This window comes from Pipistrellus hanaki (genome assembly GCF_964339955.1).
Source record: "Pipistrellus hanaki genome assembly, chromosome: 3".
Lineage (NCBI taxonomy): Eukaryota > Metazoa > Chordata > Mammalia > Chiroptera > Vespertilionidae > Pipistrellus > Pipistrellus hanaki.
The window spans coordinates 25,362,614-25,379,390 of record NC_140505.1 but is presented as its reverse complement, the minus strand read 5'-3'; the positions used below and the strand labels follow the sequence as shown (position 1 = coordinate 25,379,390).

The 16,777-nt window shown below is 51.9% G+C and overlaps 1 protein-coding gene across 1 annotated transcript; it reads left to right on the top strand.

The window, feature by feature from the left end:
* Positions 1-1,868: 1,868 nt before the first annotated feature.
* Positions 1,869-15,526, top strand: GRK1 (G protein-coupled receptor kinase 1; the record flags this gene model as incomplete). The annotated part of the gene is made up of 7 exons (XM_084878218.1): positions 1,869-2,567; positions 4,881-5,008; positions 8,216-8,373; positions 9,265-9,348; positions 11,414-11,538; positions 13,157-13,358; positions 14,570-15,526. The coding sequence occupies 7 exons, from the start codon at positions 1,869-1,871 to the stop codon at positions 14,866-14,868; spliced, it is 1,695 nt and encodes a 564-aa protein (XP_084734344.1). The 3' UTR covers positions 14,869-15,526.
* Between the last annotated feature and the right edge of the window lie 1,251 nt (positions 15,527-16,777).

Here is a 16,777-nt window from a genome sequence, read left to right as displayed (position 1 = left end):
GCCAGGTGTGTCCAAAGTATCCCTCAGGTGAGCCCCAGGTGTGTCCTTGGCCTCTCTCACTCCTGTGTGGGGCCTCAGCACTAGGTGTGGCTTGCGGGTGTGTGTGTGTGTGCACGTGCACACCTCTTCTGTTTCCTTGTCCTAATCTCACCTGAAAGCTCCTCTTGGCATTTTTATTTATTTATTAAGGTATTATATGTGTACATAGCTTGCCAACCCTTCCCCCCCCCCCCCCGTACTCCCATACATGCCCTCCCTCCCCAGAGTTTTGTGTGCATTGGTTGTACTTATATGCATGTATACAAGTCCTTCGGTTGATCTATTATCTCCCCCAGATCTCCCTCCCCTCCCCGCTGTAATTTGACAGTCTGTTTGTTGCTTTACTGTCTCTGTATCTATCTTTAGGTTCATCAGTTTATAATGTTCTTTATTATCCATAAATGACTGAGGTCATGTGGTGTTTCTCTTTCATTGACTGGCTTATTTCACTCAGCATGATGTTCTCCAATTCCATTTAGGTTGCTGCAAATGATAAGAATTCCTTCTTTTTTATGGCAGCATAGTATTCCATTGTGTAGATATACCATAGTTTTTTGATCCAATCATCTGCTGACGGGCACCTAGGCTGTTTCCAAATCCTAGCTATTGTAGATTGTGCTGCTATGAACATAAGGGTGCATATATCCTTTTTTTTTTTTTTTTAAATATATTTTATTGATTTTTTACAGAGAGGAAGGGAGAGAGATAGAGAGCTAGAAACGTTGATGAGAGAGAAACATTGACCAGCTGCCTCTTGCACATCCCGTACTGGAGATGTGCCCGCAACCAACGTACAATGCCCCTGACCGGAATCGAACCTGGGACCTTTCAGTCTGCAGACCGACACTCTACCACTGAGCCAAACCAGCTTCGGCCATATATCCTTTTTGATTGGTGTTTCTAGCTTCTTAGGATATACTCCTAGGAGTGGGAGTTCCATTCTCAGTTTCTTGAGGAAACTCCATACTCCTCTTGGCATTTTGGTTTTGCAGGCAACCCCAAGCGAGGGGAAGGAACTGATGTGGAGCTGTCCTCTCAGCAAGTGCCGGGGTATCTGTGAGCCAACAACGTGACCCGGGAGCACCGCTCTCTCAAGCTCAGGTCAGGACAGGACAAGTCAGCCCTCAGACTGGCCAGTTCCTCAGGGCCAGTGGTCTCTGGGGGATACCCAGAATGCTGTGCACTGTGGGTTTTGTTTTTTTGGCGCCTCTCTCACTCTCTCTCTCTCTCAATTCCCACTTCAGCAGGTTTTCTTCTCCCTGGCTATTTTTCTTTAAGATAGAAATAAAATCTGCCCGAGAAAGAAACCAGGCATCCTCCTACATTAAAGTTTCTCCTGGGGCCCCTCTCCCTTGAGTCCGGCCTCCTGTCTCAGCAAGGAAACCAATGGGCGGCCTCTTGGCTGCTGAGGCCAAAGGGCTGCAGGGGCGGCTTAGAAAGACGGGATCTCTGGGGCCTCAGTGAGGTGCCCCCAGGTGTCCTGGGGTTTGCCAAGACAGCTGGCTTCTGTGGAAGGAGCCCGGCCGGCTGGCCACCTAATCTTCCTGGGAGCGGCTTAGGGGATTGTCTTTTTCTGGCACCTGCTTGCCGCCCCACCCCAAGAGCGTCCCCCATAACCCCGGGCTGGGATTTAGCCTGAGCTGTGTCAGCTGGGCTCCCGGGGCTCCTGGTGTGGCCCCCAGTCATCCCTGTACCGGGACACCTCCTGTCCCTGCAGCCGGGACCGGGCACAGGCCAAGGGCAGCGGGTCAGGCCTGCGCTGAGCATCGGCGCCGAGGCCTTTCTCATGGCTCCTGGCGCCTGAGTGGCAGGAGGCGGGCGCCGCCAGGATGGATTTCGGGTCCTTGGAGACGGTGGTGGCCAACTCTGCCTTCATCACCGCCCGGGGCAGCTTCGATGGCAGCAGCGGCCCGCCCTCCCGGGACAAAAAGTACCGGGCCAAGCTCAAGCTGCCCCCGCTCTCCAAGTGCCAGGCCCTCGGGGCCAGCCTGGACCTGCGGTTCCAGAGCGTGTGCTCGGAGCAGCCCATTGGCAAGCGGCTCTTCCAGCAGTTCCTGAAGGCCGACGGGAGGCACGTGCCGGCCCTGGAGCTCTGGAAGGACATCGAGGATTACGACACGATCGACGGTGACCTGCGGCCGCAGAAGGCCCGGGCCATCCTGGCGGAGTACCTGGACCCCCAGGCCAAGCTCTTCTGCGGCTTCCTGGACGAAGGGACGGCGGCCAAGGCCCGGGAAGGGCCGGCGGCGAGCGGGGACGGGCTCTTCCAGCCCCTGCTGGGGGCCACGCTGGCCCACCTGAGCCAGGCCCCGTTCCAGGAGTTCCTGGGCAGCCTGCACTTCCAGCGGTTCCTGCAGTGGAAGTGGCTGGAGGCGCAGCCCACGGGCGAGGACTGGTTCCTGGACTTCCGGGTGCTGGGGAAAGGGGGCTTCGGGGAGGTGTCGGCCTGCCAGATGAAGGCGACGGGCAAGATGTACGCGTGCAAGAGGCTGAACAAGAAGAGGCTGAAGAAGAGGAAGGGGTACCAGGTGGGCAGCGCGGCCAGGCACGGTGGAGGGCACCTCTCGGGTCTGGCAGATGGGGGTGGGGTGGGGTCCCTGGGCTGGGAGGGCCCTCCAGGGCTCAGGCGGCTGGCTCACCTTACTGTTTGGACACCGAGCCCCTCCCGTCGTGCAGCCATGGGCCGGTTTCTAGTTCACCTGCGTCTCCTTGACCTGAGTCAGCCCCAGCTGTGCCGTGCCAGCGGCCGGTGCCAGCAGCCGTGCGCCCTGCCCGGAGGGGAGTGGCAGAGGAGGCGGCATGTGGCCCCTGCGGTCCTCCGGCCCGTGGCACTGTGTGTTCAGCTGCTCTTTTTTAAAAAAAATATATTTTATTGATTTTTTACAGAGAGGAAGAGAGAGGGATAGAAACATCGAAGAGAGAGAATCATCGATCAACTGCCTCTTCCACACCCCCTACTGGGAATGTGCCCTCAACCAAGGTACATGCCTCTGACTGAAATCTAACCTGGGACCTTTCAGTCCGCAGGCCGACGCTCTATCCACTGAGCTAAACCAGTTTCGGCTGTCCAGCTGCTCTTAACTAGCAGCCTCACGTTCTGCACACAAGCGGGCTGCTGACATCCCTTCTTTTTTTTAAAAAAAAATATATTAAAAAATATATTTATATATATTAATATATATATATATTAATATATATATTAATATATATATTTAATTGATTTTTCACAGAGAGGAAGAGAGAGGGATAGAGAGTTAGAAACATCGATGAGAGAGAAACATCAGTCAGCTGCCTCTTGCACACCCCCCACTGGGGATGTGCCCGCATCCAAGGTACATGCCCTTGACCGGAATCGAACCCGGGACCTTTCAGTCGGCAGGCCTGAATGCTCTAATCCACTGAGCCAAACCGGTTTTGGCTGACGTCCCATCTTGGAGAGCGGCCGTGGCATCTGTTGGTGTGGGTGACGCGCCACGTCCTGTTGCCCTCGGTTTCCACCAGCACCACCACGCGCAGTGGCCGTGCTGGGGAGGCCGTCTGGGACTGTCCTCCAGTCTGTACGCGGACTCTCTGGAGCGTTCCCAAGCCCCGGCTTTGGCTGTGATGGCGCACGCACGGGGAATGGAGCGGGGCGGGGGCTATCTTTTATGTGAGGCCGAGCCTGTCTGTGACGCTGGGGCCAGGCTGCTCCCCCAGGGCAGTGTCCCAGGGACCGGGAGGGAGTGGAGCCTCTGAGTGGGGTCCGCTCTCTCCAGCTGGAGTCAGAGCCCATTTGGGCAGGATCAGCGAAAGCTGCTTAGGTCTCAGGAGCTCATCCCTCAGTCCCACTCTCTGTCCTGCACGGTTCGTTGTTTCTTTCCCGCTGCACAGTCCAATGGGGGGTGGGGGGACGCAGCTTCTCGGGGTGCTCAGCAGCCTCCACAGAGCACCCCTCCCAGGGTTCCTGGTGGTGAGACTTTGGGGGGAAGCTGTTATCCCTCCCTCTTGGTTGTCTGCCTGTAATTTTAATCCAGCAATGAGAGCGCTGCAGGCTCTTCTCACCCAAGGTCAGGACACTCCTGAACATAACACAACGTGAAGTCAACCCAAGGTCTTCTCAGGCCGTGCGGACAGAAAGCAGCCTCTCCCAACACCACACACTCCTCCTTCTGAGAGGGATTCCAAACACAACTTTAAAAACCATGTTCAATGGACACCACGAGGTTTAAAATAAAGGTAGGACATGAACAGAGGTGCAGGATGGCTGGGACCTCAGCTGTCCGCTGTCCAGGGCTCTGGCCAGGAGGAAAGGCACTGAGAGTTTGGCAGGACGACTGGTTAGATGTAAGAAAGGGCGGGGCCCAGCCGGCGTGGCTCAGTGGTTGAATGCTGACCTGTGAACCAGGAGGTCATGGTTCGATTCCTGGTCAGAGCACATGCCTGGGCTGCAGGCTTAATCCCCAGTTGGGGGCATGCAGGAGGCAGCTGATCCATGATTCTCTCTCATTATTGATGTTTCTATCTCTCTCCCCCTCTTCCTTCCTCTCTGAAATAAAAGAAGTACAAATATATAAAAGAAAGGGCAGGAAGGAAAGTCAACAATGAATAGGCAGCCAGAGCTGGACCCCCCCACCTGACATGTTTAAGATGCATTGTCTGGAGTGCCCCTTGCTGGAGGCTGCAGGAAAGTGCTCTGTGTCTGACTAATTTGCACATCCGAATTTGCAAAACACTTTTAAAATGTGTCTGCAACTCTGCGTCTATGTTGTCGGAGTGCTTTCTGGTTTGCAGATTTTGATCTTTTATGGCGACGTCACTTCCCGGCCTAACCCGGGTTGATTTTTGGACATCTTGCTTTTCAGGGTGCTATGGTAGAGAAGAAGATTCTGTCTAAAGTACACAGCAGGTTCATAGTCTCTCTGGCCTATGCGTTTGAAACCAAAACTGACCTCTGCCTGGTGATGACCATCATGAATGGAGGCGACTTAAGGTAAGTGGGGTTCCTCTCTTCCGTGTGGGAGCTGGGGGCTGGGAGGGCTGGAGTGGCTCAGCTTAGGGAGGGGACTTCTGGGGCCAATGGGGCTGCTTCTCACTGCAAAGGCAACGGTGACATCTGAGGAAAAGCCCCATCAAAATCCATTCCTTTCCGTCTTCCGCTTGCTGATACTCAAAATGATGTGTCCTCAGTCCCATGTGAAATACAGGAACCTCATGAGGGTATGGGGCTATGGCTCTCTAGTCCTCTGGTTTGTGTGGATGGGGGGTGGCTAGTAGGGTGGGCAGCACGGGGAACTGTGGGCTGAGTGCTAGAGGGGTGGGTGAGTAAAGGGGTAGTGGGAACCTCAGGGGAGTTGAGGGCCTTGTATGGAAAAGGCTGGCAAATGAAGATGATCTTCATCAATGACCCGCTCTTGGGGATGGCGGCAGAGCTGAAAACACGATGTGGCCAACTTTGGGAACGATCGCTTTGCTTGTCATCGGCAGAGAGAACCGGGTGGCAGCAATGCACAGTGTCTGATTTGCCAGGGATCCGACGGCCCGGTCCTCGGCTCCCAGGGGAAATCAGGTCACTGGCTCTCAGAGGGGGAAAGACCCACTTGATAGCTGGGCGACCTGACAGCTCTTGCTTCAGTGTGCCGGTCTGTGACATGGGTATAACGATGTCACCGGTGTTCAAAGGCTGTGGAGAGGAGGCTGGTGCGTGTGAGGCACTAAGAGGGTCACAGTTGCTTACACACAAGAGGGCATGGCTGTTGCTGTTATTTGCATTCTCCCATTTGGTTCATCTCCCCTGAACTCTGCCAAGTAAGTTAGTTGGCCCCATTTTCCTGATGAGGGTTCTGAGTCCTTGACTAAGTAACTCCTGTAAGGTCACACAGAAGGGGAGCAGAAGGGCCTCGGAAGCACAAATAACATGACTTAGGGTAGAAATGATCATGATACTGTACTGTATTACATTCTATATTATGCTACTGTATGTTACACCACACTATACCTTAGTATACTACACTGCACTCTACAACATTATACTATACCATATACTATACTATACTGTACTATACTAAACTATACTATACTATACTATATTATACCATTCCATACTGCACTGGATTGTTCTATATTATATTATACTCTAGTACGTTGTATTACACTGTACCATACTACACAACATTATAATATACTAAAAGCCCAGTGCACGAAATTCGTGCATGGGTGGGGTCCCTAAGCCTGGCCAGTGATCAGGACCAATCAGGTTTCCTGCTTTCCCGCATCCCCACTTTTTCCTTCCCTTACAGCCTGCATCCACTGCCATCACCCTGGTTCCCTGTCCCAGCCCAGGGCCCAGCTCCAATAGGGCGATTGGGACCTGCCAGCTGGGGGGAAGGACCAGGAGTTTGGCTGGCAGATGCCAACTGCCACCATGGCAGGTCAATCGGGGACTGCTGGTTGGTGATTGGAGCATGCGGGCTGGGGGCAGCTCCTTCATTGAGCATCTGCCCCCTGGTGGTCAGTGTACATCATAGCGACTGGTCATTCTAGTCATTCTAGTCATTCTGTCGTAAAGGACCCTTAAGATTTTATATCTATAGACTGGAAAACTGGTGCATGAAATTCTTGAATGGGGGGGGGGGGTGCCCCTCAGCCTGGCTTGCACCCTCTCCAATCTGGGACATCCCTCTCATAATCTGGGACCACTAGCTCCTAACTGCTTGCCTGCCTGCCTGCCTGCCTAACTGCCTCTGCCTGCTGGCTGATCTCCCCCTAACCACTCCTCTGCTAGCCTGATCACCCCAACTCCCCTCCTCTGCAGGCCTGGTCCCTCCCCAACTGCCCTCCCCTGCTGGCCTAATCTCACCCCCAACTGCTGTCCCCTGCTGCCCTGATCGCCCCAACTGTCCTCCTCTGTCAGTCTGATCTCTCCCTCAACTGCCCTTCTCTGCTGATCTTATTGTCCCTAATTGCCTCTGCCTGCCTGATCACCCTTAACTGCCCTCCTCTGCAGGCCTAATCTCGCCTCTAACTACCCTCCTCTGCTGGCCAATTTGGTTCTGATTGGTAGGTTTCTATGCTAGTCAGCATCAAAAGCTCCACCTCTTAGGCAGCCATTGGCTCCTCACAGTTGACCCAGATTTGTTTCTAATTGGTTGGTTTCTATGCCAATCAGCATTTCTGGGTCTATCAACAGGGTCTGATCAGAAAGGCAGGGCTGATCAGCAGCCCTGGTAGAGGCCTGGAGAGAAATAGAGGTGCTGCTGCTGACCAGGCTGGAAAGAAAGAGAGAGGCAAGTGCTGATCAACAGCTGCCACAGAGGCTACGGATCAGACCCTGCTTCTTTCTTCAGGCCTCTCTCCGGGCCTGATTCACAACCCCCTCAGCAGTCAGTGCTGGGTCACTGTACTTGGAGCCATAGCAGTCAGTGCTGGGTCACCATGGCAACCCATCACTGACTGTGGGACTGACTTCCGGTTGGTTGAGCTTCCTAGTTGTTGTGGATGTGACAGACCCATGGTTTATATATATTAGGATTCCAGCTGTCTATTCTCAGGCTGATTTTAGGGTTTCTCTCTCTCTCTATATATATATATTTAATGTTTCCTGATCTGCCTCTATTCTCCCTGGTTGCTATCTAGTGTAATTTATTTCCTTTTATTTGTTATATTTTGCCCCTGTGCAAAGAGAGGCAGTGGAAAACATGAGGAAGGACAGTTACAGGGGATTGAGGTTGGGAGAGGGTCCTGCTGTAGGCCCAGCCAGGAGTCTGTATGTCCGGGTTGGGTGAAATAGCCGTCAGGCTTACATGACTCTGAATTGACTGCTTATATTTGGGTAACTCAGGCTGCTCATGCAGACTTCCTCTGCCCCCTTCTGCCCTTACTTGTTCGTTTGGTGGTAGTAGAATGGCCCTGCAGGCCAGGGCTGGGAGGCTAGAGAGGACTAACTTTGCTGCCTCATTTCCCCCATAACACCTGTGGGAAAGATCTTGAGGGCGTGGGCACCAGCTGCCAGGGGCCCTAATGTTGCCACAGGCTCTTCAGGCTAAACACTGAGGCTCCAAAATGACCGGATGCTTTACTGACACAACATAGGGTTCTGAGGTCCTCCCTGTTTTCCCAAGATATTACTTCCACCCCAACCATCTTCACGCTCTTGTGGCCATGCCAGAAAAGCACAGGCCTCCGCATAGTCTGCCTCCAGGTACCACATCTACAATGTGGACGAGGAGAACCCTGGCTTCCAGCAGCCACGCGCTGTCTTCTACGCGGCCCAGATCCTCAGCGGCCTGGAGCACCTGCACCAGCGGGGCATCGTCTACCGAGACCTCAAGCCTGAGAACGTGCTGCTGGATGACGAAGGTTAGGCAGCCTCCCCGTCTGGCCTCCTCTCTCGGCCTCCCCTTGCCAGCTGGACTCTGTGGCCCAATGGGTCATCTGTAGGGGGCAGGGGCTGGTTTTGACATATGCTCGTCAGAGCTTTAAGTGGCACCAAGACATTTCTTAAGGTTGTTGACTGTTCCTTTAGCTATTTTGCAACCGAATGGCATTGTCTCCAGATGGAGATTTTGGGTGGACTTGGATGAAATTTGGTGCCTACTGCGGCACCCAGTGTTACAGGGAGCTAAGCCAGAGTGTCTATAGTGTGTGGAACGCTTGGTAAATAGTGAAGATTTTATGACCCAATCCTCACTCTGTCACTCTTTTCTTTCTGCCTTCTCTGCCAAATTGGGATTCTTACCAGAAAAGAAACAGAGATTTAGGCTTCCTTTGCGTATATCCCTTTAGATTTACCTCCCTTTCTGTCACCGAGTCACACAAATGCATGGGCATTCCCAAAGGCTGTTGCTACAGAGCTTGGAAGAGAAGACAGAGGAGGAAATGGAACTTGGGTGGGTTATGCCCCGAATTCAGGTTGCAGGCGCTGATGGGACCCCTCCGTTCCTCTGTAGTCTGACTGGGGCAGAGGCTCCTGGGTGCTGAGGCCTCATGACACCCCCCTGGAGTGTGCATGTGAGTGTGTGAATGCGCATGTGTGTGTGTCTGCACATGTTCGTGAGTGTGTGTTTATGTGTAAGTAGGTGTGAGCATGCGTGTTTGCAGGTACATTTATGTGTAAACATGTGCATGAGCATTTGTGTGCGTGTATGCATGTGTGCAGAGGCTGGCTCTTGGCTCCTGTGGGCTCCAGGAACACCAGGTGCCTTTGTTCTGTGGCGCCACACATGACCTCAGCCCATGTTTGCTTTTCAGGGAATATCCGAATCTCCGACCTTGGGCTGGCCGTAGAGCTGAAGGAAGGGCAGACCAAGACCAAGGGCTATGCAGGGACCCCAGGTAAGAGCCCGAGAGCAAGGATGGGAGCAGAGTCTCTCGAGAGGAGGGGTGAAGCCCTGGGGGTCCCCACGGCCTGGGGTAGGTGGCACGGTGAGGGCTGGGGGTTTGTAGGGCAGCGGCTCCCTCATCCCCAGAGCAAAGAGTGAAACCAGAAGGACTGGCTAGTGGGCCTGCACCGCTGCAGCAGGAGCCGGGGCCCACTGCAGGGAGGAGCCCTCCCACCTGGAAAACCATGATTGGTTTTAATGTGCTGTGCCCTCTCTACTGAAAGTTTCCGCCTTTGATGGCTTTCTTGTTTGTGTCACAGAATCCTCCAAATCTTTGGGGCTTGGGCTTTTTTTGGTGTTTGTACCTGTCACCACAGTGTCCGTCCTCATCTGTGGCTTTATTTAGGTTAAGATCTAATCTTGAATTTCTAGATTCTCAGCCCAAGTCTATGACGTTCCACTTCTGGCATGAGCGAGTGAGTGGAAACACTACTCACGCATTTCAGGGTGATTCAGATCGTTAGGAGAAAGCCCAGAAAACTCCAGAGCCAGGATTTGAAGTAGTTTGACCTCCAGGATATAGCCTGACCTTGTTTGTGCCTAGTGCGAGGACCCTGCCAACCACCAGAGGGCCCCATAGGCTTTGCTGTGGCCACGGAGCTACAGCTGTTCTTTGAACAGAAGGGATGAAGCTTTCCAGCAGGGTAGCTCCCCTGACCAGTGCATGCAAGCATGGCTCTGAGCATTTGGGCTCAGGTGAAGGATGTAACCCTTAAACAGTGGCAGCAGATGCTGATGTTAGGGTAACTTATAAGGCTGGGGCCTCCAGCAAAGCCACAGGGGGCTGCCTTCTGGATCCTTCTTCTTCAGCCCCTCTGCATGAACCCTAAGCTCCACCAAGGGCTAGAGCCTCTGAGCCTCTGAGCCTCTGCAATTGACCATGAAGAGGGCTGTGCCTGCAAGTGGGATACTCTAAGAGCTATACGGCATGATCTCTGTCCTCAATGAGTTTTCAGCCAGGAGTGGGGGATGAGTCAATATGTGGAGGAATTAGTAACTAAGTAGTATTTATTCATTAACTCATTCATTCATTCATTCATTCATTCATCCATACAACAGGTATTTGCTGGCTCTTTGCCCAGGCGTCATGTAAGACCCCAAGGATTGAAAAGGATGCATCGTTTGGGACTGAGTTGGGTGGAACAGACTAGAGGTGCCACTGAGTTATTTCTCACAGGAGATGACAGCATCCCTGTGGTCTGATTGGCCCGTCTCTAGGACCCCATTTTAAATCTAGAAGTTGTGATCAGTTGAACATATCTTTTTTACAAAGTCTGAGCAGTCTGGACTATCATGTAACTCCTCGAAAAGCGAAACTTATAAAGGTGTATTCAGAACCAGGAGGTTCTTTGGAATTTGACTCCTGTAACCTCTTTGGGAAGAAATGATTCTGCAGTCACAGTGGCTTGGCTGGTTTTGCCAAGCACATCTCCCTTTTATTTATTTATTTGTTTGTTTGTTTGTTTTTAAAATATATTTTATTGATTAAAAAATATATGTATTTTATTGATTTTTTACAGAGAAGAAGGGAGAGGGACAGAGAGTTAGAAACATCGACGAAAGAGAAACATTGATCAGCTGCCTCCTGCACACCCCCTACTGGGGATGTGCCCGCAACCAAGAACATGCCCTTTCAGGTGCCTGCCTTTGCTACCCTCACAACCACACATAGAGATAGCTCCCGAGGTCACACACTGGTGCCTGAGGGGCAAGAACCATGGCTCTGACTGTCATGGTGGATCTAAGGGGAGATGAGGCTTCACACCATGTGTATAGAGCAGTGGTTTCGACCAGAGGCAATTTGCTTCTAGGAAGCACTTGGCAATGTCTGGAGACATTTTTGGTTGTCACAACTGGGGAGGGCATGCTAAATAGTGGATGGAGTCAAGGGGTGCTGCTCAGCACCCCACAGTGCACAGGGCAGCCCCACCAGGTGCCCATGGGAGCATCGGCTCTGTGCTCACCACTGGCTCTGTGCAGCTGCGTCTCTGAGTCCACATTGTGCTCTTGCCTGGCAGGTTTCATGGCCCCAGAACTTCTGCGGGGTGAGGAGTACGACTTTTCTGTGGATTACTTTGCCCTGGGGGTCACGCTGTATGAGATGATTGCGGCCAGAGGACCCTTCCGAGCCCGGGGAGAGAAGGTAGGAGGTGGCCTCTGCAGCTGTCCTGGGGTTGACTCTCCTTGTTGGGTGGGTGTCATAGGAGGAGGTGGTGCTGTAGCTCACCTGATGGGGGAACTGCTTAAATCTTGAGCATAATGCTTCTCATGGAAGCTCCTTCATGGGCAGGAGAGAGGAGACACAGTGACTCCATCTCACGTAGCTCAGGATGAGAGGTGCCTGAGCTTTCCCAAGCCCACCCCTGTGAGCAGCACTCGCACCCCTCCCCTGGAGCCAGCCTGATTCCTTTGATGGCCTTTGTCCGTGTAGACGAATACTAAGAGCCCCCCTCCCATGATGCTAAGAAACCACATGACCTGTTTCAGGTATAGCACACCAGCTTTTTTTTAATGTCTTGGAGGAAAGTGGACATCCCATGCTGTGCCCTGATCCCTGGCCTCCCACATTCCTCTGCCCCATGCATCTCCATAAACCGGGAATGTGGAGGCTGGGTGAGAAAGGAGGCACCTTCGGGGTCCTGGTGTGAATGGCAGTCTTTAGACATGGTACCTGTACCCACCCACCTCATTCAGTATGGAGGTCACGCCCATTCTTGTCTTCTGCCTGGACACTAGAGTGTCCGCCCCAGGCCCCAATCCTGTCCCCTATCTTCTAAGAGCAAAGAGTGCTCCCATAACTAACACACCAGCCACTCTGTGTCTCTGCAGCTCCACCTTGACCTCTAGTCACCAGTTCTCTCTCCTGACTTCCAACAGTTTGGAAGAGCAGAGTAAGACCAATGGTGGGCCACAATAGGAGCTCCCAGCTCCCATCTCAGAGCTCTCACTGACCCACAGCCCAAGCACACTCCCTGTTTGCTGTGTGTTAATAAACGTGATGGGCTTTTATGAGATGCCCAATGTGAATCAAGCATGTCTTTCAGTTTCTGTCTCCATAGTGACATGAAGGAAGGAACCTAAATACACCCACAGCATGAATGGGCCTCAAACTTGTTAATTAAATGGTGTCATTTCTAGAAAATTTTAGGAAAGGCATATCTATTCTATTGTGAGAAGAAATGGGTCTGTGTTTGCCTGAGGTCAAGGTGAAGGTGGGCTGCAGAGGGCACAGGGGAATTCTGGGGTGATGGTGGTGAAGTATCTAGCTGTTGATCAAAACCCTTCCCTCATGTCACTGAAGATGGAGCTTTATGGTATGTGTATTTATATTCGATAAAGCGGATTCAAAACAAGATGAAATGTTTCTATCCAGTTAGAAGACATCTCTACCAGTTCTATGAAGTTGACTTATTGTTCCTTGTCATTCTTTTTTTCTCGAGTAGCTAATGAGTGATTATATATAATATGTCCACCAGAACTCCCTAAACTGTACTGCACCTCAACTTTGACCAGTACCTTTAGGGTTCCACTCCTTTCACTGGGGATGTTGAGCCATTCTATGCTGGGAAGGAGAATGCACTCAGGTGTTCCCATCACCTCTGCCTCGGTGTGAAGGAGGGGCCGGCCTCTTTCTGAGAGGAGTGCTAGCCCTGCCCAGACACCAACAGGGGCTGTCCAGTCTCCTGGAGCCTGAGGGGCCAGCTCTGATGATGTTGGTGGGCTTGGCAGGGGTTTAACATGATGTGTGTTCCACCGTGCAGGTAGAGAACAAGGAGCTCAAGCAGAGGATCCTCTCGGAGGCGGTCAAGTACACTGACAAGTTCAGCCAGGCCAGCAAGGACTTCTGTGAGGCACTGCTGGAGAAGGACCCGGAGAAGCGCCTGGGGTTTAGAGATGGGACTTGTGATGGGCTCCGAGTTAACCCCCTCTTTAAAGACATTAATTGGAGACAGCTCGAGGCTGGTACTGTTGGCATGCCTTTGGATCTGGGTGGGGGGAGAGAGGGGTAGGCCTGTTAGATGACTCTTGCTTGCCTGACCCATCCTATAGTCATCATCTAGGCTTAGCTCAATGTCAGCAGAGCAAGGACACCTGGTTGATGCTTTTCCAATAGCTACCCTCCAGACCCCTAGGAAAACTACCACCCTCTAGTACTCTATTCATCCCCCATGCACCCAGGACTGTGTGTTAATGGGTTAGGCCTTTTAGGACACCTGCTGGAGTTTGGAAAAGGTTGAATGTAATATCTAGGGAATATGCTGGCTGGCCTTTGATCCAAGCCTGCTGTTTTGCATTTCCATACCCTGTTCTTTCATAGAACCCATAGCTCAATCTGTCTGTTTGGGAGAAATTCATTCCTTCAACCAACATTTGTTACCAGGTGTCATGTGCAGGCTCTTGTGTGTGTGTGTGCATATATGTATGTATGTATGTATGTATGTGCTTGTGTGCATGTGTCTGTGAGAGAAAAGTATAGGACACAATCACATGCCCAGAATTTACAGCCAGAGTATGTAAACATGTGACTAAGTGGCAGGAACTCCAGAACAGTGAGTAGTCAAGAAATTCCTTTGCAGGAAAGGGTCAGAGAAGAGGTGAGTCCTGGCTGATCTGAAGGGGGCTCACCAGGAGAGGGGTTCAGACCAGCCGAAGCTGGGTGAGGACACGCAGCTCTGAGCGATTAGAACCTGGAGTAGTTGAGCCAGAGTTACTCCTCAGGTCACTGCAATGGTCTGGCAGCCCATCCATGAGCTGAAAGGAGGGAGCGGGTGATAAGTGAGAGGGAGGCAGGGTCAGTCCTGGGCGACTAAAGTTCTGTCTGGTGACTGGGGAATCGCCTCCTGAGCAGGTTTGAGAGAAAGGCTGGCTTTGGAAGGATGAGAAGCTCATCTCTGAGCATGTTGGGTTCCAGGTGTCTGACCTGCATACGGCGGTGCCCAGGGGAGGCTGGCTTGACGGCACCAGTATGGGGTCTATGGTGAGGAGGGGAGGAGACCATGCCGGGCAAGAACACACTGCCCTTCATGTCAGGGCTCTGTGGGGGACACCCAAGACCCTCTCAGGTGTGCTGATTTCTTTGTTAGCAACTCAGACACCCCTCCAGGGAGGCAGCAGCCAGACCATGGCCCTGCTCCCCGAGCCATTTCACATCTGTGTTTTCTGTCTTCCGACAGGGATGCTGATGCCCCCCTTCATCCCAGACTCCAGAACTGTCTATGCCAAGAACATTCAAGATGTAGGGGCCTTTTCCACAGTCAAAGGTGTGGTCTTTGACAAAGCAGATACAGAGTTCTTCCAGGAATTTGCCACCGGCAACTGCTCCATCCCCTGGCAGGAGGAGATGATTGAGACGGGCATCTTTGGGGAGCTGAACGTGTGGCGTGCTGACGGGCAGATGCCTGATGACATGAAGGGGATCACTGTGGAGGAGGCTGCGTCCTCCTCCAAGTCAGGAATGTGCCTGGTTTCCTAGACCTGGAGGAAAAGGGACCTCCCTCCACAGCTGGCAGGGCTGAATAGGCCTTTGTCACAGCAGGGGCAGGAGAAGGAGGCACAGAGCCACTAGACTCCAGACCTAGGGTCAGGAGCTCTAGCTTGTAAATAGCCCACTTCTTTTGCCACATTCCACTCAAAAAAGATACAACCATGCTCCTGGACAGAGTGCAGCGACAATACAGAGCTGTCCAGGCTCACGGATGGACATGCACGTTGGGGGCAGTGTTGAGCAGCTGGGCAGATGGCTGCTCAGAGGAGAGGACTCTCAGTTTGGGTTTCCGGGCACCTTAACTGCAACTTCCAAGAGCCCCATCCTTGGTGGAGGCCTTCTCTTAGTTGGTCCAGGGGGTGGCAAATCACAGCCCTTTTGGGCTTTGGGGCACCTTGAGAGAGGCCTGGACTGTTCCCCCTTCACACCAGCTCCTGTTCCTCCTGCCACCTGGTCACTGGCAGGACCCTGGGGTCATGCCCTCATCACCCCCTGACCCTCAGGAAAGGAGTGGATCTGGACAATCAATGGCTTTGGAGGGTTGCTGGCCAAAACTAAGACCCAACTACCTCCTTTTTGCTCTAGAGCAGTGGTTCTCAACCTTTCTAATGCCACGGCCCTTTAATACAGTTCCTCATGATGTAATGGCCCCCAATCATAATTTTTTTTGTTGCTACTTCATACCTGTAATTTTGCTACTGTTATGAATCGTAATGTAAATATCTGTGTTTTCTGATGGTCTAAGGCGACCCTGCTAGCGGTTCTCAACCTGTTTGTTGCGACCCACAGGTTGAGAACCACTGCTGTAGAGCCTAAGACCATTGGAAAGCAAAATATTTACATTACGATTCAAGTTATGAAGTAGCAACGAAAATAATTTTATGGTTGGGGACCACCACAACATGAGGAACTGTATTAAAGGGTCGTGGCATTAGAAAGGTTGAGAACCACTGGCCTAGAGCCTGTGTAGGAAAGATGACTCAAGCCGTATGCAGGTGTGTGTGGTCCAGATGATTGCTAGGTTTATAATCTCTAGTTCTGTGGAGGCATTTCAAGTGTGTTCCTTAGAGTTACCTTCTGCACAGGAAGACTTTACAGCACCCTGAGACTGGTGAAATAAACCCTACCAGAACCGTCCTTCTCTCCTGACTGTGGTGTGGTGTGTAGAGTCATAGGATGCATCTAGTACTTTCTGGTCTGTGATCTGAAATGACCACCTGGTACATTTCCCTGGGCAGGCCCAAGATGGGGGATCCGGGGATGGAGGGACACTGAGCTGTTGGCAGGACAAATCACTGTTCCCTTTCTGAGACTGGTCTAGTACATTCGGATAAGGTAATGGCTATAAATTTCACTTCACTACATTCTGGTGCAAGAAAGACCCATTTATGATTTTTCTGAAGACATTTATTCTGAACTAGGTACCCATGGCCCTGAAGGGTGATTTAAGCAGCCTCAGTGGTGGGGGTGGAGGGCTGACCCTTGACCCCTCTGGCCACCATCCCCACCTGCTGTCTGGGGCTCATGGTGCCTGATGGTGGGGACCCTTCTGTTGTTGTTGTACTAGATTTACCAGCAAGGACCTTTCGGCCTTTATCTTATGGTTAGATAAAACACAGCCGGTTACATTTGAACTTCAGACAAATAACAAGTCATTTTTTAAGTGTATGTTTCAAATTATTGCATAGGACATACACTAAGACATTGTTCATTGATTTTTGGCTAAATCTGGCATGCCTGTGACTTAACCTATGAACAAGTAGTTAGTTATTGTATTGAACTCACAGGTCTGTTGGGTTATAATGACAAAAAGCAACTTATTTGTGACTTTAGCTCTGTCTCTGAGTCTGTTCGAGTGTGTTCTTTTTCTATTCCCCACCCCCACAAGCTCAGGGTG